This window comes from Rhinatrema bivittatum, chromosome 2, assembly GCF_901001135.1.
Source record: "Rhinatrema bivittatum chromosome 2, aRhiBiv1.1, whole genome shotgun sequence".
Taxonomy (NCBI): Eukaryota; Metazoa; Chordata; class Amphibia; order Gymnophiona; family Rhinatrematidae; genus Rhinatrema; species Rhinatrema bivittatum.
In genome coordinates this window covers 270607390-270630218 of record NC_042616.1, presented here as the reverse complement: position 1 = coordinate 270630218, position 22829 = coordinate 270607390, and the positions used below count along the sequence as shown (strand labels likewise).

General features: G+C 46.1%; 1 protein-coding gene across 1 annotated transcript in view; it reads left to right on the top strand.

Moving 5' to 3' along the window:
* Positions 1-22829, top strand: part of AMPH (amphiphysin) — a 467360-nt gene that overhangs the window by 324889 nt on the left and 119642 nt on the right. Inside the window, exons 16-17 of the mRNA XM_029587079.1 lie at positions 5086-5145; positions 8203-8322. Coding sequence (XP_029442939.1) covers positions 5086-5145; positions 8203-8322 — 180 coding nt within the window. The remainder of the gene's footprint in view (positions 1-5085; positions 5146-8202; positions 8323-22829) is intronic.

Genomic DNA, 22829 nt, shown 5'->3' with positions numbered 1-22829 from the left:
TGCCTCTGTATCGCTCCATGGTGAGACCGCACCTTGAATACTGTGTACAATTCTGGTCGCCGCATCTCAAAAAAGATATAATTGCGATGGAGAAGGTACAGAGAAGGGCTACCAAAATGATAAGGGGAATGGAACAACTCCCCTATGAGGAAAGACTAAAGAGGTTAGGACTTTTCAGCTTGGAGAAGAGACGACTGAGGGGGGATATGATAGAGGTGTTTAAAATCATGAGAGGTCTAGAACGGGTAGATGTGAATCGGTTATTTACTCTTTCGGATAGTAGAAGGACTAGGGGACACTCCATGAAGTTAGCATGGGGCACATTTAAAACTAATCAGAGAAAGTTCTTTTTACTCAACGCACAATTAAACTCTGGAATTTGTTGCCAGAGAATGTGGTTCGTGCAGTTAGTATAGCTGTGTTTAAAAAAGGATTGGATAAGTTCTTGGAGGAGAAGTCCATTACCTGCTATTAAGTTCACTTAGAGAATAGCCACTGCCATTAGCAATGGTTACATGGAATAGACTTAGTTTTTGGGTACTTGCCAGGTTCTTATGGCCTGGATTGGCCACTGTTGGAAACAGGATGCTGGGCTTGATGGACCCTTGGTCTGACCCAGTATGGCATTTTCTTATGTTCTTATATACACCTGGTCCCAGCACATGTATACCTCCCCAGATACAGGGAAAATAAATTATTCCGTTTCTCTGTTCATTTCCCTACACAATACAGACATACACACTTCCCGCAACAGATCTTGCCCAACCACACACATTTATCCCTCAGTGCACACACCATCACCAACATATACCCACTTATATGCCTCACATATACTTATATACACGTATATCCACTAAACACCCCTGTACACACATTTCTCCACACCCACCTGATTTCAACCCATAACCATACACCGTCACAAACACATCTGATGCATACAAATGCACAGTTTACGCTAAAAGAAAAACCACACCCCCAACTCTCATACACACAATCCTTCCACAAACCCCTCCTTTCCAAACAAACCCATACGCACCCAAAAACACATAAATACCTCACACATTCATCCCCCCAGATACCTCCTCTCACACACACCCACCCTATACACAGATCTATATCCCCACATATACACCTTCACCACCCATGCACACCGATCCTTGCACACCACAGACATTTCCCCCACATACAGTCCTACCACACCCCTTCTGCACATCGATGTTGGAAAGCACTCCCAAGGCCATGCCTCTGCATGCTTTCCCTACTTATTATATGTTGCACTGGTTGTAGTAAAGCAATGTGTATATTTTTAGTGTCTGGACTTAGCACCTTGCTCCTTTTTTCAACTTGCAATTTTCCACTTTGGAAATGCTCACTCAGCCTTTTCACTAGATCCAGGATAAGGCCAACACTCTTAATACAGATTGAGCTGGGTTCAGGTCTCTGCTTGAACTTTCCCCTCCAGTAGTTATGCATGGATCAATTGGTGTTGGCAGGAAAGGGTTTCAAATGGTACAACAAGAGAACTTCAGGTTCAAATTTGAGCACTTGTCAAAGGTTTTTTGGGTTGGTTTTTTTTTTTTTAAATACCAGCATAGTTTGCAAAGTTTACATGAAATTCCAACTTTTGAAAAGGATCACTTGCTTATATGGTGCTTATAAACTGCTGTTTTCGAAGGTCTTCTGTAGACCTGAAATGTTTCTAGACCTAGATGAATACCATTTGTCATTTATGTTCTTGCAAAACAAGTGGATGTTTCCCTCTCCTTCTTGCTGTTCTTCCAATGGCAAGCAATCGTACAAGATGAAAGTTGCAGGTCCAAACCATGTATGCTTTTGCTGTCGAACAGAATTTTCACTTTGAATCTCAAACAATTGAAAAGTTGATGTATGTAAATATTTTCAACTCATCATTAAGAAATATCAGGAGGCAAAACAGCTTGTTATTGTTTACACCTGTGCCCATAAACCTTCACAAAGATTCACTTTTTGTAACCTTTGCCATCTGCGCTGTTGAATACAGTAATAAATGACCGACAGACTTTGGTCTGTCGGTCATTTATTACTGTCTGACACTGGGAATAGTTGTGGTCTGACACTGGGAATAGTTGTGGTCTGACACTGGGAATAGTTGTGGTCAACACCATTTTTTCTAAAGACAGTAAAGTATTTTCCTTTGGAGGAGTAGCTTAATGCTTAGAGCAGTGGCCTGTGAACCAGGAAAGCCAGGATTCAAATCCACTGCCACTCCTCATGTCCTTGGGCAACTCATTTCACCCTCCATTGCCTCAGGGCCAAACTTAGGGGGAGATCCATCAAGCCGTGATATTTTATTGTGGGAGGGGTAGAATATCGCAGTCTGATGGGGCAAAGTAGACTTAATGTACTTTTTCAAAATGGTGTTGTCCAGCCCGGAGCTAGGGGGCACTCTGGGCTGCCACTGAACTACCAATGATTCTACTATGAGATAGTGGGAGGGCCCCCTAGACCATCAAGTCCTTATTGGATTTAAGGGGGGCCCACCAGGCACCAGGGATTGTGTTCTATTTCAGGAAGGGGTGGCTGGGAGGTTTGTCTGGTGGGGGAGGGGACTGAGAAGGGGAGGGTTGATGTGAAAGGAGGTGTTTTATTAACAAAAGAGGAGGGGTTTGGGGAAGGGGTGGAGCATCATCACTCAGTTCTAAAGACAATTTTTTAAAATTTTGAGTTCACACCTCCTCGAGAGGTGGCAAGGGAGTGGGTGGGGTCTCAGATGACCCCCAAGGGGGAATTTATAACTTCATGGGGTAGGTGTTGGTCCTCGGGGCCCTAAACTTTTTACCGCAGGAGCTTTGGGGACCATGCTATCGACCCGCTGCTCCTGCAGGAAAATAGTTACACTTTCCTCAAACACAATAAAATAACGGCACTGATTTTTTTCAAAGTCGGCCATGATATTTTATTTGCATAGAAGTAAGTATGGATTGGCTGCTTTGCATGAATTTGCAAAATTAATGAATGCAAAATTCATGCAAAGCAGCTAATTGTAATAGGGGTGTGTTTGGGGTCTAACTACCACTTGATATCATGAATATCACACAATATCACGATATAGCGATATTGTGCAATAAACAATGTGAATCATGTGTTAAACGCTGTTTAATGTGCATTATAGACTTTTGACAACTTAGTAAATTCGGGCCTTAGATCAGGATGGCCCGCTCCAGTCCTCGAGAGCCACAAACAAGCCTGGTTTTCAAGATATCCACAATGAATATGCATGAGATAGATTTGCTTATAATGGAGGCAGTGCATGCAAATCAATCCATGCTTATTCATTATGGATTTCCTGCAAACCAGGCCTGTTTGTGGCTCTTGAGGACCAGAGTTGGCCACCCCTGCCTTAGACTGTGAGCTCTCTGGGGACAGAGAGCTCACAATACCTGAATGTAATCTGCTTCGAAGTGCCGAAAGGAGGAATATAAATCAAATAAATAAATAAATAGAATGGCAGAGTTACCAAGAATGAGTGGGAGAATCCCGGATTTGCACTAGTTAAATCTTCCCACAGCTTCTCCATGTAACTGGCTGAATCGCTGCAAAATCATGTAACATCTTCCCACAGTTTTTTGGATTTTGGCCAACACTTGCCCTATTAAAGCTGACACAGGAACAGCACTGCAGGCTTCAAGCATCTCCAGGTCTGCCATGAAAGTGTTGCATGTGTTTTCATTGTCTTCATTAAAAAAAAAAAAAAAAAAGAATTTAGTTTGCAACTGCTGTGAATTTCAGAGGTCTCATCATCGGTAGTTGAAATTAGAACATCTCTGATGAGGTCGTAAATAAGCTCCAGGTCCACTTCAAACATCTCTGTAAGATATTTACTGTAAAGCTGCGCTGCTTTTGGAAGATGCCCCCCTATGAAAAAGGTATCCTAGCACTCTGCCTGCTTGGGAGAGGGAAATGCCAGACTTCCCCTCATTAATTCATGAGTCGCATCCATCTCCTCTTCCCTTTGTTTTTAAACCTTATTATACTTTCAATAAACAACATTTGGGTTACGGTGGTTGAGGCAGCTGTCAGGTTTTGAGGATCTAATGCGTTCTAAAGTGTATGTTTTCTGTAATTCTAGCAGTTTTTCCATTCACAGTGTATATAGTAACTTGGCAGTTCTTGAACAGAACACCAGTATCTTATTTCCTTTGATGTCTTCCACAAGAAAATCCTTGTGATCATGGGCAAGCTCTATGTGGCCTTTTTGAGTACCGGACACACTTATTCCTGGGAAAATTCTGTCTCCCCCCCCCAAATTACAATTTTGACACACAATATTTTGAATTCTGCATTTTTGCAACTCGTCCCCTCATAGCCCATCTCAGCACTCTCAATCTCCCGCCCCCCACATACATAGCCTGTCGCTTGCACATAACCATCCTACCACTGTTCTGGGCCTCTACATTGCTGGTCCTCCCACCAGCTCCATGAGAGCAGTTCTGCTCTGGCTCCTCTTCTCAATCTCTCTGCCATTGTATCCGAAGCCTCTCCACTACTTCAGTTCCTCTGCTCTACAGATCTCTTTGTTGCTCCCATCTGTCTCCGGCTTTGGGCCTCTCCACTATTCCTGCCATCATCCCTGGCTCCTTCTCTGGTCCATGTGCATCTTGGGCTCCTCCTCACTCTGGTGTGTGGGTTTTAGCCAGTACAATTCCCATATTTCAGTGCTGTTTTTGCGAGAACGGTGCTGGAGCTTGGGAACAGCCAGGGTTCAAATCCGCCGGAAGCCGTGCAGCAGAGCAAGATAGAATGTCGGAGGCTGAGGTGCCTGAGCAGCAGAGTTGGAGCCAGAGCTGATGGCAGGAGCCCAAACAATGGCAGAAAATAGAAGAACCTGCAAGAGGAAGGCAGCAAAGCAGCAGCAGCAGTCAGACAGTGATTGGTTTGGGAGTGTCAATGGTTGGGGGGTGATGTGTTTCAGTTTAAACCAAGGATACATTTTTCTTATCTGAAAATTTTTTTTTTGCAGATTATTTATATGTTTGTCTGCTAGCTATCTGCAAGCTGAGCCTGTCAGATAATATTTTTCCTGTTATTTTTCCCTTCCGCTTGTAGCCAGATGCAGCTAATTCACTGTTCACGATGCAGTCGGATCAGAATGTGATGGACTCCTTGGTGAGTTATGTAGCTTTTTTCTATGACACTGTAGACTGGGCTTTATTTATTTATTTGTTCTGCACGTTTCACTGTATGTCAGGCACTTCCTCTCAGGAGGAAATGAGGGAAACCTTTTTACTGACAAGCATCTGAAATAGAAGGAAAAAATAGACTTAACATACTCAACACGGCACAATTAGTGGCAGAGTGACAGTTTAGCTTTATTGTAGCTTCTGTGCTTTTTAACATTTTTTATTATTGGTAAACCATCCGTAGCCAAGATAAAAGGGAACTGAGTACTGTAGCACTGACCAGACAGAAATGACCCCCCCGAAAGGTAACCAGTGGCATACTAAGGGGGGAGTGGGGGGTGCGGTCTGCCCGGGGTGAAAGCCGACACGGGGTGCCAGCCAGAAGGGGGGGGGGGGTGCCATTGAGAGGAAGGCTGAGTGGAGCCCATTCTGCTCACAGCAGTAGAAGAGGAAGGCCAGTGGGCCACAAGTGGAGAAGACAGTAAAGAGAGAGGATGGATACCGCAGGCAGTTGAAGAGGAAGAGGGCCACAATGACCTCATGTGAGCCTATTTCATAGAGAGAAGAAGGGGGTGCCTAAGTGTGTGTATGTATGGGTGTTAAGAGATTGGGAGCCTGTGTGTATGGGAGTGAGGGGTGATGTGTGTGTATATGTGAGTAAGAGATTGGAAACTTGCATGTGTCTATGGGAGTGTTTGTGTGTGTGTGTGTGTATGTAAGAGACTGGGAGCATATGTGTGTGTATGGGAGTGAGGGTGCGTAATTGTGTGTGAGAGGAAGCCTGTGTGAAGGAGTGTGTATGTGTGAGGGAGAGACAAATGGAGGGGAGCCTATGTGCAAGGGTCTGTGAGAGTGTATGCAAGAGAAAGACGGAGCCTGTGTGAGGGAGAAAGGAACCAGAAATCACTGGGGGGGGGGGGGGGGGGGGGGCGGAGAAGTGAACCTTGTGGGGTACCAAAGGAAGTATCTACCCCAGGTGCAAAATGCTTTAGGTTCACCATGTTGGTGCAGTGAAGCAGTAACTCTGTCACCTGTATATATGCTCTGCTTAGTGATCCAGTCTTTTAATAGACCTGTGGCAGGATGATGTAAGAAACAGTGAAAAATGGGCAACTTACGGGACATGCTCTTTAGCTGACTGGTACAGTCCTTAGTTTGGAAGATTGTGTGTTAAAATGCTCAGTGACTCAAGCACTTAACCCCCAATCTCCAATGTCAGGAGTCAGGAGGCCCCCCCAAGCTGGCCAAAAGTTCCGGTTGGGTCCAACGGGGGTCCCCTCGCAAAGGAATACAAGGATGGCTTCCTGACTCCCCGCTGGACCACCAGGGAGTTTTGGTAAGTCTTGGGGGGGGATTAAGGAGGGTGAGGGGTTTAAATTTTTATTTAGGGAACCGGTGAACGTATGGACAGACCCTCAACTTATGGAATTCTCCATATGTCCATATTGAACGAAATCGACCCTCAACTTCAACTTATCAACGCAAACATTTTGTCTGCACATCCCTATACGGCAGGGTGCTTGCAGGAGTGAAATGTGTGAAGGCAGCCCCTTCTGTATTCTGGCATGACTGCTAGGGTTGCAGAGTAGCAGTACCAGTGATGGCGCCCTTGCTTATGATAGATGAAACTCCAGTGGTATATGCCCTAGCATTTGTAAAATTGCAGTGCAAGGGTTGAGTACTGCATGGTGTATATACAGTAAGGGAAACGTATCTCTTTGAATGCTGTCTCTTCATGAAGAGGACTACTGTAAGTGAAAGAGATGTAGAATTGTGTAGATATGAACAAATCTATTTTTTAAAGTTTGACACATACTGGCCTTGCATGCTAGCAGTTCCTCTGGCTCTGCAGCTTGCTAAGACATTAGCAGTTTGTAGTCTGATTGTAATAAGCATTTTTTGATGTAAGTGCAGGTGTTTTCTGCATTGATTCCTGTGGGTCCAAGGTGAATATGTATTTCAGAATTATGCAAATGAGATATAGTGATTAAAGTGCAAGCAGGTGATTTTTCTTCTTGCCTTTAGTTCACATGGACATTATGACCCAAGCATGCTCAGTGTAGCTTCCTTGTCTTTTTCTATAGGGAACAGGAGTCACCAGTTAAACTTTGCATATCTGAAAAGGGATAATCAGGTTTATGGATAGGAAAATGAGGCAGCTAATGTATCTTGCAACATGCCTCATTATACAGCCATTTTCACCTTATTTGACTTCCCATGCAGCCTCTGTGCCAACTTTGAATGGCAATTACTTTTATTTACATGCCTGGCCAAATAGCTGTTCACCTCAGTCTCCTTTCTGAGGGGAATATTTTCAACTGGAAACTCCAGGGATAAAAATCTTAAATTTCTATAAAAAAAAAAAAAAGGTATTGAGTGATAAACTCTGTACTAGATGGATGAATAACCAATGATTGAGCTACTATCCATCAACCAAGTATTTATGCTGTAGACTGATAAACAACTTTTGGAGGATCTGAAAGTGTCTACATGTTTCACTGACAAACAAGCGGACTGGGAGGGAACTTTCCTACCCCCAACCGTAACCTCCCATCCCCTTCCCCTCTCCTCTCCACCTTCTAAAACCCTTTTTAAAATTCTTTTACCTTTTGTTGTGCAAATTGCTTCAGGGCCTGACCTTAAGTAATTTGTGTGCCCTGGCAGCCGGCCGGCACGCAAGGCTCCGGGACAGCGAGGAATGGCACTGTCCCGGGGTTTATGCGTGTGGCCGAGCCCGTTTGAAAATTGGCCCAGTGCGCATAAGGCCCCGCCATGCGTGTAAACCCTGGGATTTTACGCGCGCAGGGGTTTTAAAATCCGGCCTTAAATGAAAAGCTGATAGAAGAAGAAACTTCTAGAATACGAGAAAGGGCAACATTGATGTAGTTGCTAACAGGAAAGACCTGGCACATGAATGGCTGAAGTGCATCAAACGAGATTGGGATGTATATTTAACACTGTCTTGAACACAGTTCCTCTGGACTGACCCTTTCAGGCACTTTCTCACTGTGTTCTTGTTTATGATTTTTTGTCTCAAATGAAGACTGAGGAGGAAGCAGCTCCTTCCGTGGAGCCCACGATTGACGAGCCTGAGCCACCCCCTCCAACCCCAGCAGCGGGCACTCCGCCCGCTGAGCCCAGCGAGCCAGCAGCAGAGGCTGTGGTGAGTTCCCTCCAATCAGAAGTTCCCATTCCCTTACATCATCCCATCATCTATTGTCATGTTTTCATCCATCTCCTACATTTCAGCCATCCTTCCCAAGTTCATTCTCACTATGGTTTTGTCCAGGATTTGTTGCAAAGTTTACTACAGATTCTGCCTGTGCTATAGCAGTCAGAACTACTGTATGAGTGTAGCCAGCTGCTACTGGACACTGTTCATTTTTAAAGCCTTTCATATGGAAACTGTTGTGTCTCTTGTTCTGGATTCCCATTGAGGAGGGGAAATTCACGGCCAGATAACAGGGCTGTGACATTCTAGTGAGCTGGCTGAAGTACTGCAAGTTTAGATGTCGTCATACTGGGGGGAAATCAGAAAAGGAGAAATTATATGTTTTTCATAAAGAACTCTGTTTTTAGCATGCTGTGCAAATAAAGTAGCAAATGTTATGATTTCGTATTTAAGGTTCAATAATAAGTTGGAGTGCACATACAATTCCTAATCCTGATAATACATATAAATGCATAAAGAACTAATTATTTAGAATACAAATTTACAAAAGTGTGTTTTATTACAAAAATGAATCAACATCCAAAATACAAAATGTCATATATGTGTATGTCTCAACAATCACATATGCTATACCGGGTGGGTATATATTGTGTGAACTTATTAAAAGAGAGCAACGTTTTATTTTTAGTTGGAATACCTTTGAACCTCATGGATTGAATCGTGAGGTTGAATGGCATAATTTGCTATGAATATTACATTGTTTCAGTTATAAATTAGTGAGGTTATGATATTATTTTAGTTCACTTAGGGGTAGATTTTCATACAGGGCGCCCTCGCGTACTTTTGTAGGTGCATCAGGCGCAAACAAAAGTACGCTGGATTTTAGTAGATACGTGCGGAGCCGCGCGTATCTGCTAAAATCCTGGATCGGCGCGCGCAAGGCTACCGATTTCGTGTAGCCGGCGCGCGCCGAGCCGCACAGCCTACCTCTGTTCCCTCCGAGGCCGCTCCGAAATCGGAGCGGCCTCGGAGGGAATTTGCTAACGCCCTCCCCTCACCTTCCCCTCCCTTCCTCTACCTAACCCACCCCCCGGCCCTGTCTAAACCCCCCCCCCTACCTTTGTTGGGGGATTTACGCCTCCCAGAGGAAGAAGTAAATCCCTGCGCGCCAGCGGGCCGCTGGCACGCCTAGACGCAACCCGGGGGCGGTTCCGGAGGGCGCAGCCACACCCCCGGACCGCCCTGGGCCGAAACCACACCCCCGGGCCCGCCCCCGAAACGCAGCTGACACGCCCCGAAAACGCCGCGCCGATTGGCCCCACCCCCGACATGCCCCCGACACGCCCCCCTTGGAAAACCCCGGGACTTACGCGAGTCCCGGGGCTCTGCGCGCGCCGGCAGGCCTATGTAAAATAGGCGCACCGGCGCGCAAGCCCTGCTCGCGTAAATCCGGGCGGATTTACGCGAGCAGGGCTCTTAAAATCCGCCCCTTATTGTTTAGTGGAAATGTGGGTTTTAATTTTCAATCATGTCACCATAGGAGATAATTTTTGACCATCGGTTACAGACGGCTGCGACCGCGTCTACTTACATCTTGTGTTACTCTGCTCCCCTCTCCGGGCCTGCTCGCGGCAGGGGCTAGCCTCTACTGCCACGTACCTCAAGGTTCCTCGTGGCGGCCGGGATGCCGCCGACACCCACGCCAACTCTGAGCCTTCCTAGGCGTGCGTGCGCACCACCGGGCCCTCTTTTGAAGATGCTACAGTGGGAACCTCAGGGGCATCCCCATCTGATGACATCACTTGGGCAGGGTTCTTAAGCACCCCCTTTGCCCCTTGCTAGCTGACTTGGCAATGAGTTCCATCGTTACTCTACTTGCTCCTGTGATGATTGTCTCGGACCTTCCTTGGACTCTGGACCCTGGCTCAGGTACCCACTCCTCAGGGGCCTGCTTGCGCTCTCTCTGGGGATGTTGTCTCCTGGCTTCTCCTGCTCCTCGGGCTAGCTCTGCCCCTTCCAGGAGTCCTACCCGCCGGCTTCCCCGCTCCTCGGGGTTGTCTCTGGGAACACTCTCACCACTTGGGAGACTTATCTCCGTTCTCCCCCCCTTCCTCGGGGCAGTGCCTATGTTCCACACTGGTGACTGCCTGTGCTTCCCCACTCCGGGGTAGTGCCTACGTCTTACATCAGAGACTATCTGTGCTTCCCTGCTCCTCAGGGCAAGTGCCTACGTTCCACACCGGTTATTGCCTGTACTTCCCCGTTCCTCGGGGCGGTGCCTTCATTCTCATCAGTGACTGTACTCTCACCTTCCCCGCATAGGTTTGCTTATGTCATTACCTGGAGACCCGACACGGGCTTCCCCGCTCCGTGGGTTAGCCTATGTCATAGCATCAGTACCTTCCTCGCTACACAGCTCCACCCCTCGGGACTCTCTCAGCAGTATTCCTCCTGCACTTCCTGCCTTGAGCTTCCTGCTCCTCGCGTCTGCCTAGCGCCACTCTCTCGGAGGTCTTTGCTCAGGTACTGTTCTCCAGCTCAACCTGAATACTGTGGGGCTCCTTAGTGTTGTGTCTCTCAACTCCACTCCTCGGGACCTCCCCACAGACTCGCTCCTTGAGCTCCTGCTGCATCTGACCTCGCCTCCCAATGGTGTGGACCTGTGGGACTCCTCCCCACAGGTGGTAACAACTCTCACCTCAGGCCAAGGGCCCACGAAACCCACAAACCATAACAAGATACATAACTCTTTATGTCTTTGTATTATTAAAGCATTTTAGTCTTTAATCACATAGGGGCGGATTTTAAAAGGAGCGCGAATAGGCCTACTTTTGTTTGCGCTCAGGCGCAAACAAAAGTACGCTGGATTTTAGTAGATACACGCGGAGCCGCGCGTATCTACTAAAAAACCTGGATCGGCGCGCGCAAGGCTATGGATTTTGTATAGCCGGCGCGCGCCGAGCCGCGCAGCCTACCCCCGTTCCCTCCGAGGCCGCTCCGAAATCGGAGCGGCCTCGGAGGGAATCCTCTAACACCCTCCCCTCACCTTCCCCTCCCTTCCTCTACCTAACCCACCCGCCCGGCCCTGTCTATACCCCCCCCTTACCTTTGTTGGGGGATTTACGCCTCCCAGAGGGAGGCGTAAATCCCCGCGCGCCAGCGGGCCTCCTGTGCGCCGGGCCGCGACCTGGGGGCGGGTACGGAGGGCGCGGCCACGCCCCCGGACCGCCCCGGGCCGTAGCCACGCCCCGTACCCGCCCCCAAAACGCTGCCGACACGCCCCGAAAACGCCGCGACGACCGGGACCGCCCCCCGACACGCCCCCTCCGAAAACCCCGGGACTTACGCGAGTCCCGGGGCTCTGCGCGCGCCGGTAGGCCTATGTAAAATAGGCTCACCGGCGCGCAGGGCCCTGCTCGCGTAAATCCGCCCGGTTTTGGGCGGATTTACGCGAGCAAGGCTCTGAAAATCCGCCCCATAGTGTTTAACAGCCATGTTGTTTTTACAAGCTTAGCTGTCTAGTGGAAAAGACACCGTGTAGTTTTCAATCAGGTCGTTCCGAACAGATCTTTGCATGTATAGTTAGTTTTGGGATTCTGATAGATTGTAAACTCAAACTCATTGGGTTTGTATTACATGTTTTTTTCTTTTTGAATAATTGTATGATTGGGAGATATTGGTAAGATAATTTGTTTAGAAATAGTTTTGAGCCGATAGATGTGCCGCAAATATGCAGTTTTCAGATCTCTTTCAGGTAGTGTATTTTAGACTCTCAAGTAAGCGGGCGGGCTTTAGATGATTTTTGGACGTGATAGGTTGTACTATTGAATGTGATTTCCAGTTACCCCTTTAAATTCAGACGTTTATGCTCATGCATGGTGTTTTTTGTGCAACATATATTGTCTTTCTGTCCGTGGGTTGGCGATGACAGATCGTATATTCAGGTCCAAATATGGATGTTGTGGTTTTGATGCAGATATATTATCTATTAATTTATTAGTCGAATATAGACAGGTGGGGTTTTGTTTTTTTTTTTGTTGATCATGATATTGAAACATGCTAGAGTGAAAACAGTTGATGAGGCATTACCGGATGATGCCGTTAAGGTGTAAATTCATCTTACCATTTTGTTTAGAGTAGAACGGTTTGGGTTTTAATAATGATTACAAAATTATCTTTTTAGATAAAGCACTATGCCGATGTAACAGACCAAGTTGTGAGAGTATGAATATTCATGGGTATATCCTCAAGATTTGTGCATATTGAGGATTTATTGGAGCAATAGGTTCTTCAATACAATTTTGGTTTGAGTCAATTGGCACTTCGATCCAAAGTTAAATGGTGACATCCATCTTGGAAACTCATATATATAATATTACAATATTTACATTAATTATATCTAATAAAAAATAAAAGATGAAGATGAATCCCCTGAAGAAGCCAAGTAACGAAATAGCAGGGCCAGTTGTCAGATTAAAAAGAGATTGAAGTGATTAAAAAGGGATTAAGAATTGTAATAAAAAAATTGCCTTTATGTAATTAGAAATTTTAACAGCTGTATGTTGTTTATTTAAGAGTAGTAATATGGAGTGATTTTTAAGTATGAGTTTGTGTGTTGTTTATGAATGAAGTGTTGGTGGGTGATTATTATTGTCATTTTTGAGATTTTATAAGTAAAATATTCCAAGTTATGTATAGCATACATGATTGTTGAGACATACACATATATGACATTTTGTATTTTGGATATTGATTCATTTTTTAATAAAATACATTTTTGTAAATTTGTATTCAAAATAATTATTTCATTATGCATTGATATGATTTTGTATTTCACATGGATGTGAGCAGTGATTATTATGAAGGAAAGTAAAATACTATAAGGCAGGAATCCTAGCTCAACAAAACAACTATATATTTAAGTAAAAGTTCCTGTGGCAACAGGTACCACAACCGGATAAATGGCTGCAATCAGAATTAGATGTTTTGAGCCAAAGATGAGGGCCACCTACTGGAAGGTAAGAATATTCATTTTGATAGGAACTGCTAGCAAAGGAAAAAATGAAAATGAAATTAGAAAAATATAAAAAATAATTTTAAGTTTTGTAAACATGTATTAAGCTGCTGCAAGCCCCAGCAGGCTTCATCAACCATATAATGCCTACCAAATCTTGAAGCTTAATTGGCCAGCTGAAATCAGTGATGTGCTGGAAGGGGCTTTTGGGGGCTCTTAAGAGTCCCATGTTAAATTATTTTACTAAAACAAAGATTATCTCACCGATTGGTGTAAGGCTGACGAAAGCTGCTGGATAAGACATTGGCAGCTTCACAAGAGGCTGATCTCCTGACCTGAGAGAAGTTATGCACATTCTGTGAAATAGTGCATGCTGTTTTTATAGCAGGACTTACATGTAAATAAGCCTGGTAGAGAAATAGCATGCATAAGTTTTTCTACAGGCAATTTCTCCAAACTTTGAGGGGCAGATTTTCAAAGGGGTACACGTGTAAGATACGCACGTAACCCCCGAAAAGCTGCCCCTTCCACCCCCTGCGCACGCCGAGCCTATGTTGCATAAGCTCGGCGGCGCGCACAAGCCCCGACATGCGCGTAAGTCCCGGGACTTTCCTGAGGGAGCGTGTCGCGGGCGTGTTGCGGCCGGCGCGTCATCGGGGGCATTCCAGGGGCGGGGCCAAGGGCGTTGTTCCGGCCCAGGGGCGTTCCGGGGGCTTGGACGCAGCCTCCGGACCAGCCCCCGGACCGGAACATGGCACGCTGCTGCGTGCAAGTTATGCCTGCCTTGGGCAGGCATAACTTTTGAAATAAAGGTAAGGGGGGAATTAGTTAGGGCCGGAGGGCGGGTCAGTTAAGGGAAGGAAAGGGAAGGTGGGCGGCACCAGAAAGAAAGTTCCCTCTGAGGCTCTCCGATTTCGGAACTGCCTCAGAGGGAACGGAGGCAGGCTGCGCAGCTCGGCGCAAGCAGGCTGCCGATTTTGCGCAGCTTTGCGCGTGCCGACACTGGATTTTAAAAGATATGTGCGGTTGTGTGCGTATCTTTTAAAATCCGGCATACTTTTGTTTGCTCCGGTTTGCTCCGGTTGCGCAAACTTTTTAAAAATCTGTCCCTAACTCTACCTCATTGAGGTGCAGTTAGTTTTTACAAAATCGGCTTTCTGAAGCAAATTTTATGCTCTGTGCTGATCGCTAATGAGCTGTTTTGCATAATTAGTCATTGCAAAACCTCATTAACTATTAACTGAAGTAAAATTTCAGAAGCGTAGAATGATATGCAAAATTTTACTATTTCCAAAGGCAAAAATTATTTGCAAAGTTTGCTCCATGAAGCAGAATATGCAAAATTGTTCTCACTTTCATAAGGCGGCCCCCAAGACTGCTAATTTTTGCCATCCTGTTAAAATTTTGTTTATGTCTGTGCCTTTATTATACCTACTTACATATGTTATATCTAAATCTTTATACTGTATTTGCATGTCTATATCTATAATCAGATAATTGTGTAAACTTTGCCATATTGTTGGCAAATTAAGCACCTTTGAGAAGAATGTGTTTCCATATTGTTTCCATATTGTACAGTGATATGAAATATTTTACTATAATTGGTCAATTATAATTGAATAGTAAAAAAAAATTGGTAATGCCTTTCTGGCCAAAACATTCCATTTTTTAATGTACCTAATATACTTCTATTTGTTTGCATCACGGGGAATAAAAATCAGCGTCAAATCTTTCATTTCTGATATCCAGATGGACAATAAGGTGGTATTTTGCAGAGGAACAGTTGCAAAAGGAATTTAAAAAGCAGCATCCCTCAACAGTGAGCAGGAACACAGAGCAGATGTTGCAGAAAGTAATGATAAGAGTTGTGAGTCAAATTAGTTAGCTTCATGTTTATAATATAAAGCCCAGCAGATTTTTTGGCTGCAATATTCATCCAGAAGACAAGCTTCTATTTGCAAGAATCTGGTCCCATGAAGATCATCACACTTCTCTTTCTCTCTCAGGCTTACCTGTGAAACAGGGGTTCAATATTTGATCCTGGTGTTGTGAACAGGCCCCCTACCTTGCCGCGGCCAGTCGGGCCGCTGGCGCTGCTTCCTTTGTGGCGAGCGTGCCGCCGTCGCTGGGCTCCTCCCCGGCTGCCTCCGGCCCTGCGCGGCAGGGTCGGGCCGACGAGGGCTCTCCCTCATGGCCGGGACCACCGTTGCCGCTCCTGCCCTTCCCGACGTGGCTAGGATCGGCCTTGGGGTCCTTGGACGGCAGGGAGCCGTCCTCACCAATGCCAGGGTCTTCGGCCTGCAGGGAGGCCATCCCTGCCGGTGCCTGCTACAGCCCGGGTCCTTGCCCGGCAGGGAAGCCGTCCCTGCCGGTGCCTGCAGCTTCCTGCTCTTCCTGCAGCCTGCCATCTCTCCACCTTCATGGCAGGGCTGCCTGGCTTCCTCAGGCCTTCCACATGGCTGAGGACGCCACCAGCTTCCTGCTCTCTTCTTCCAGCTCTCCTTAGGCGAGGGCGTGCGCCTCTCTCCTGCTCTTCAAGGTCCAGCCAGGTGTGGCCCCCTGCTGACCCCTCCCTGGGCGTTGTCCTCTTCAGCTCTACAAAAAGGCACAGCGTTCAGTCCAGTGTGGCCTTCGCAAGGAGTTGGTCACTCCTGGGATCCTGCTGTCCTTCGCTCCAGGAGTCATCCCCGTTCCAGCACTTCTTCAAGGTCCTGTGTTTCTTGTTCTTCGTTGGAGCTCCTCGTCTTGTCCTGATGTCCACATTCCAGTCCAGATGTTCCTGATGTCCGTGATCCAGTCCTGAGGTCTGTCTCCTGATCCTGTAATCTATGTTCCAGTCCAGATGTGTGTTCTCCTGATCCTGATGTCCGTGATCCTGTCCAGCTGTCCTGAACCCCTGGTTCCACGTGCCACTCTTCCTGGCGTGCCATGTTGTGGTCCGCGACCAGCCCCATGGGCGGGCTGTGTAGGGCGCTTCGTGGTGCAATGCCTCCTCCACTTCTGCAGCACAAGCCTCCGGGAGACTTCCGTTTCTGTCCTTATCCCTGGTCTACGGAGTCCCTTATGCTTGCTCCATTCGTGCCAATGACTCTGCCAGAACCTGTACTGTCCCAGCGTGGTCCACGACCAGCCACTGGCGGCTGTGTAGGGCATGCCTCGGTGCAGGCCTCTACAGCTTCTGAGACATGCTCCGTTCATTGCTCCACATCTCGTCTAGAGACTCTTCGAGTCCAGCGTGGTCCGTGACCAGTCCCGCGGGTGGACTGTGTAGGGCGCGCTGCGTCACAGTCTCAACCCAGTACTTTGCTTTTAACCTAGAATCCTGCCTGAGTCTTCTGAATACCTAGAATCCTGCCTGAGTCTCATCTGTGCATCCAAGTACCTTGTTCCTGAGTCTCGTCTGTGCTTCCAAGTACCTTGTTCCTGAGTCTTCGTCTGAATCTCCATGTTCCGGTCTTCGCTGCCCTGGCCTCCATCCAGCCTGCCACTTCTTGCCGTACCCTGCGACAGGTCCAAAAGGGCTTGGAACGGTCGGAGGACTGTTCATAAGACCACCATTGCGTTGCTGGTCTTCTGAAGTGTGCAGGTACGGAGGAGGGTCCGTATCTCCAGTCATCTGTCTTCAGTCCAGCCTCGCTCCTGTCCAGCCCATGCTCGGGCATGCCTCGCCTGCCGTGGCACCTCTTCGGAGTTCCTCTGGGGTCGAGCAGTGGTCCAAGAACATACATCCCCTGATAAGCTGAACCACTCTCCTAGCACTTCACAACACCCGGTTTAAATTTTCAGAGGCAGAGGGACAAGTGAAGTTGAATAATGACAAAAGACAATTGTTCATATGGGAGGATTTATCAGGTGCACAATCTGAGGCCAAGAATGTCATTCCTATAAGCGAGGGGAGGCAGAGTCTTGTTAGCAGAGGGGAAAGCATTTTGATAGGAACTTCTAGCAAGAGAAAAAAGTGTGAGGACCATATTCTGACACAGTCCGGATAGCAAAGTTAGCCAGATAAACTTATCTGGCTAACTTTGGAGGCACATTCAATAGTGCAGTCACACTATTATAGCTGGCTATCTTAGGGGGTTATTTTCCAACTCGCGTTATGGCCCTTTCGCACGTGTTAAAGTGTTTTTGCGTGCAAAAAACACCTTAACGCATGTAAAAAGCACATAAGCTGTGTGATATGGCTATATTGCACTTTTTACACAAATAGCATTTGGGGTATTTTAAGCTGAGAGAGAGAGAGAGAGAGACTAGCTATAAGGCCCTTCTAGTAGTTAGGTAGTTATACCTCTATAGGAAGCCCACCTAGTAACACGAGGTGAGGTTTAGGTAGTAGTGTAGGGGTTAGGGGCCACTTTGACATGCAGAGTGAGACGTACGAACAGAACAGTACACTCTTGTGAAAATTTTGATGTCCTTCGGAGTGAGGAAACTCACCCAAAGATGAGATTTGTACAATGTTCTCTCAACCTAGCTTGATGGACTCTCAACCTGGATCACACGTTCACAGGTTTTAAAATTGACCCCTATATTAGTTTGGTTTTACTAATATGATTGATTTTATATTTCTTGATTTTAGCATTTGATGTTTTTTGATATATAGTAGAGATGTGAATCGTGTGCCCGATCGTCTTAACGATCGGGTTCGGCTAGAGGGGGGAAAAAAATCTGATCGTGGGTGATGTGGGTGATGTGAATCGGAATTGGTTCCGATTCACATCGTTATTTTTTTTTTTAGTGAGGCCTGACCCTTTAAAATTAACCCCTTACCTTCCCCCACCCTACCGAACCCCCCCAAAACTTTTTACGAGTACCTGGTGGTCCAGTGGGGGCGCGGGGACCGATCTCCCGCTCTCGGTCCATCGGCGCCATTTTGGCTGCCACTCAAAAATGGCGCCGATGGCCCGATAAAAAAAAAACCCACCCGACCCTTTAAAAATGACCCCTTAGCTTCCCCCACCCTCCCGAGCCCCCAAAACATTTTAAAATTACCTGGTGGTCTAGTGGTGGTCCCGGGAGCGATCTCCCGTTCTCGGGCCGTCGGCTGCCACTCATAAAGATGGCGCCGATGGCCCTTTGCCCTTACCATGTGACAGGGTATCCGTGCCATTGGCTGGCTCCTGTCACATGGTAGGAGCACTGGATGGCCGCGGCCATCTTTACGACGGCGGCCATCTTTAAAAATGGCACCGGCCAGCCAGTGCTCCTACCATGTGACAGGGGCCAGCCAATGGCACGGATACCCTGTCACATGGTAAAGGCAAAGGGCTATCGGCGCCATCTTTATGAGTGGCAGCCGACGGCCCGAGAACGGGAGATCGCTCCCGGGACCACCACTAGACCACCAGGTAATTTTAAAATGTTTTGGGGGGGCTCGGGAGGGTGGGGGAAGCTAAGGGGTGATTTTTAAAGGGTCGGGTGGGGGTTTTTTTTATCGGGCCATCGGCGCCATTTTTGAGTGGCAGCCAAAATGGCGCCGATGGACCGAGAGCGGGAGATCGGTCCCCGCGCCCCCACTGGACCACCAGGTACTCGTAAAAAGTTTTGCGGGGGGTTCGGGAGGGTGGGGGAAGGTAAGGGATTCGTTTTATAGGGTCGGGGTGGGTTTAGGGTTTTTTTTGGTGTGCCGGTTTTCCCCGCCCACCCCCCCCCCCGATTTACGATTTTTCACGATAAATCGGGGGAATTTCTATTGTATCGCGACTCTTAACGATTTTTGACGATTTAAAATATATCTGACGATTGTTTTAAATCGTCAAAAAATGATTCACATCCCTAATATATAGTGATGTTTCTGTTTTTCCATTGTTGCATTGCATGCAATGTCCTGTTTTTTGTGGTTTCCGGTTCAGTTTTTGCCTGCACATTTTAATTTATATTTTATAGTCTCTTTATTCTGTATGTGGTGAGAGTCTGTATGTGTTCTGCATGTGTAACCAGGGTGAGGTATTCTGCTAGCATGTAGTTTCTCTATAGGGATCTATAACAGCCTGGCTTGTTCTATTTTCCTAGTAGGAGGTGTATTGTTGTTTTGGTCCTGATGTAATATTTGTGCTGTTAACTTTTCATAGGTAGAGTTGTTACTGTTTGAGTGCAACTTTGGTAAGGGAGATTTACTATATTATAATTGTAATTCAGTTTACTCATGGCTTTCTGAGTGACAAGTCCACACCCAACATGTTGCGAACCCGGCCCGCGCAGGTCCGCGGCCGGTCCCTCCACCTACCTCAGGGATGCTCCTGGTATCACGGCGTTCTGGCCGCGCCTCACTAGGCCTCCGCGCGATGATCCCTCTTCGAGGGAGACTCCGCCGACTCTCTCCAGCTGGTCCCGCCCCTTAGGCGGGGCCAGCTGGAGAGAGTCCTGGCAGTGACATCAGTCGCCTTCAGGGATTTAAACCCTGCAACTAGCACTACACTTCAGATGGCAACAAGGTTCTCTCTGCTCCCAGAGTTCGTTAGTTGCTGTTCTTGTCCCTGGCTTCAGACTTTGGATCATCCCAGGCTTCGGACTGTGGCTTTGTTCCTGACATCAGACTTCGACTTTGGTTCCTGGCCTTCGACTTCAGCTGGCCCTTGGTATCCTGTTCTGCTCCATCCAGGAGACCCCACCTAAGTCCAAGCTTCTCGGGTACTCATGGACTCCTCCTGTGGGGACCTCGGGCTTCCGGTGGTGAAGTTCTTTTGGTCTCCTGCTTCGTGCCACCTACCGGCTTCGATCTCCAATGTGGGCACCCCGGGGGTGCGTCATCACCAGTCCTAGCCGGCTCAAGGTTCACGAAATTCAACATTCTCAACACAACACATGCTATAATAGGCCTAATACCAAAAGGGTTTCTACCAAAATGGTTCCAGGTATCTTTTTTTGTATGATTTTCTGATTAACACCATAGCAGTATATGTAAATATAATACATCTGTTGTTGTAAGTGATGTTTTACCTCAGAAGATTGTACTTTGAATGTCCTTTTCATGTAAAATTGATGATTATAAATTCATAATTTTTAATTGTGTGTCGAGAGGGCCATAGGTCGGGAGAGGGCGACACACAAAATTGTATGGTTCAGTTAGGGTACCTAATACCCTTGCATCAACCTCGCCTGCATATGGCAAATTTTCTTAGAATGAGCAAGTCTGGTCTTGTCTTGTGGAAGGTACTTCTTAAAAGTTTGAACTGGCAGCAATTTTGAGTGACACAAGCACGGTAAGTTGAGCAGCTCTTTCTGCTCAGACATCTGAGGTAACACTCCATCCCACAAGATGGAACTATTATAAAGCATTTTGGAATTTTGTATTCATAGGTAGTTTATAATTAGAGCTTGTGACTGATTATAGCTTTTAACCAATAAACACTGATAAAACACCTCTGCTACAAAAAATATGGATTCAGTGTTTATCACTGGATTCAGTGTTTATCACTGGAAAAACACTTCTGCCCCAGTACTCTCTCAAAGGCCCCACCATCATTACCACCACCACACACACATACACACTCACACTTTTGCCTGTCTCAGGGCAGCCAGTCTGTCTTTGCGCCTTTTCTGTGTTGATGGCATCTCAGTTGGGTGACGGCTCTCTCTTCTCCTCTATTTTACATTTCATTTTGTGTATTTATTATTGTGTAAACTGCTTTGAAGCAGTGATTGATTAAGCAGTATAAAATGTAAGTAAAAAATAATGATTAGCTACATAAAATTCTAAAATATCTTTAAAAAAACCCACCAAAAAAAACCCACCAAAATTTGTTGTAAACACCAAAAAATGAGCCCTAATTAGAGCATGTGTTTTATTCAAATTACCACAACATTATTTCCCCCTGCTGTCCTTCAGAAAAGACTGCAACAGCCCTTTCATGGCATGTGGGTACAGTGATTTGGGAATTAGGGTTAGGGGATGTGTAGGGACCTTCAATTTTAGTTTTTATTTTATTTTGCCTGGGAATTTCAGTGTTGTAACAAAAAAAAATAAGTGGAAATATGACTTTGTTGTAAAACACAGGAGAAAAATCACTGGAAAAAGTGATTTTGTCAGTGATTGTTTTTGTTATAACATTGAAATTCCTATGAAAAATTAAATAAAAACAGAAAATGATGGTCCCCTGGAATGTCAGTCACTCGAGCAGTTTCATTGGCTGAACATCCCATACTGCTTTATAATTTTAGATTATATGTATGTCTTATAGGGATGTGAATCATTTTTTGACGATTTAAAAAAATCGTCAGATATTTTTTAAATCGTCAAAAATCGTTAGAGTCGCGATACAATAGAAATTCCCCCGATTTATCGTGAAAAATCGTAAATCGGGGGAGGGCGGGAAAACCGGCACACCAAAATCTTCCACAAGACAAGACCAGACTTGCTCATTCTAAGAAAATTTGCCATATGCAGGCGAGGTTGATGCAAGGGTATTAGGTACCCTAAGTGAACCATACAATTTTGTGTGTCGCCCTCTCCCGACCTATGGCCCTCTCGAGAGTGGGGGAGGCTAAGGGGGTAATTTTAAAGGGTCGGGGTGGGTTGTTTTTTTTATCGGTGCGGGCCTCACTAAAAAAAATTAGTGATGTGAATTGGAATCGGAACCGATCCCAATTCACATCTCTAATGATCAGATCCCCCCCCCCCCAGCCGAACCCGATCGTTAAAACAATTCACATCCCTAATGTCTTATAGAGGTAATTTATATACACATTTCATTTTATTCTTGTTAAAGATTAACATTTAACTGCTATAAAGTTACATTGATATTCCAACACAGCTAGATCTTCTCTGTGAAGACAAGGTGCTCACATTCAGTGTTAAATTTCTTTTTTAACAAGATTCCATGATATAAAAGAAGACTGCCAGATCAACTGTGGTGTCCACCTGTCTCTAATTTAGCATGAGATTCTGAAATTGATTTATTTGTTCTTTCATTTGTAATTTATCTCCTGCCAAATAGTAACATGCTGTAATTTGTTTTGTGTGGAGAAAAGTCTTGTATTTGGACACATGCATAGCACAATAAATTAGCATTGTACATACTTGGGAAGGGGGGGGGAGGAGGAATGACAAGCTAGGTGCACCTGCTTTCCATCATTGTTCTTCTCCCCTCCCCAACTCAGGAATTCTGTGCTCTTGATTTGCTTTCCAATTGACCCCCATAAGAACATAAGAAGTTGCCATACTGGGTCAGGCCAACTGTCCATCAAGCCCAGCATCCTGTTTCCAACAGTGGTCAATCCAAATTACTGGTATATGGAAAGTACCCAAACATTAAAGAGATCCCATGCTACTAACGCAAGTAGTAGGGATGTGAATCGTTTTTTGCCGATTTAAAATATCGTCCAATATATTTTAAATCGTCAAAAATCGTTAGAAGTGCGATACAATAGGAAGTCCCCCGATTTATCGTCAAAAATCGTAAATCAGGGGAAGGGGAGGGGAAGGGGGAGGGCGGAAAAACCGGCACACTAAAACAACCCTAAAACCCACCCCGACCCTTTAAAA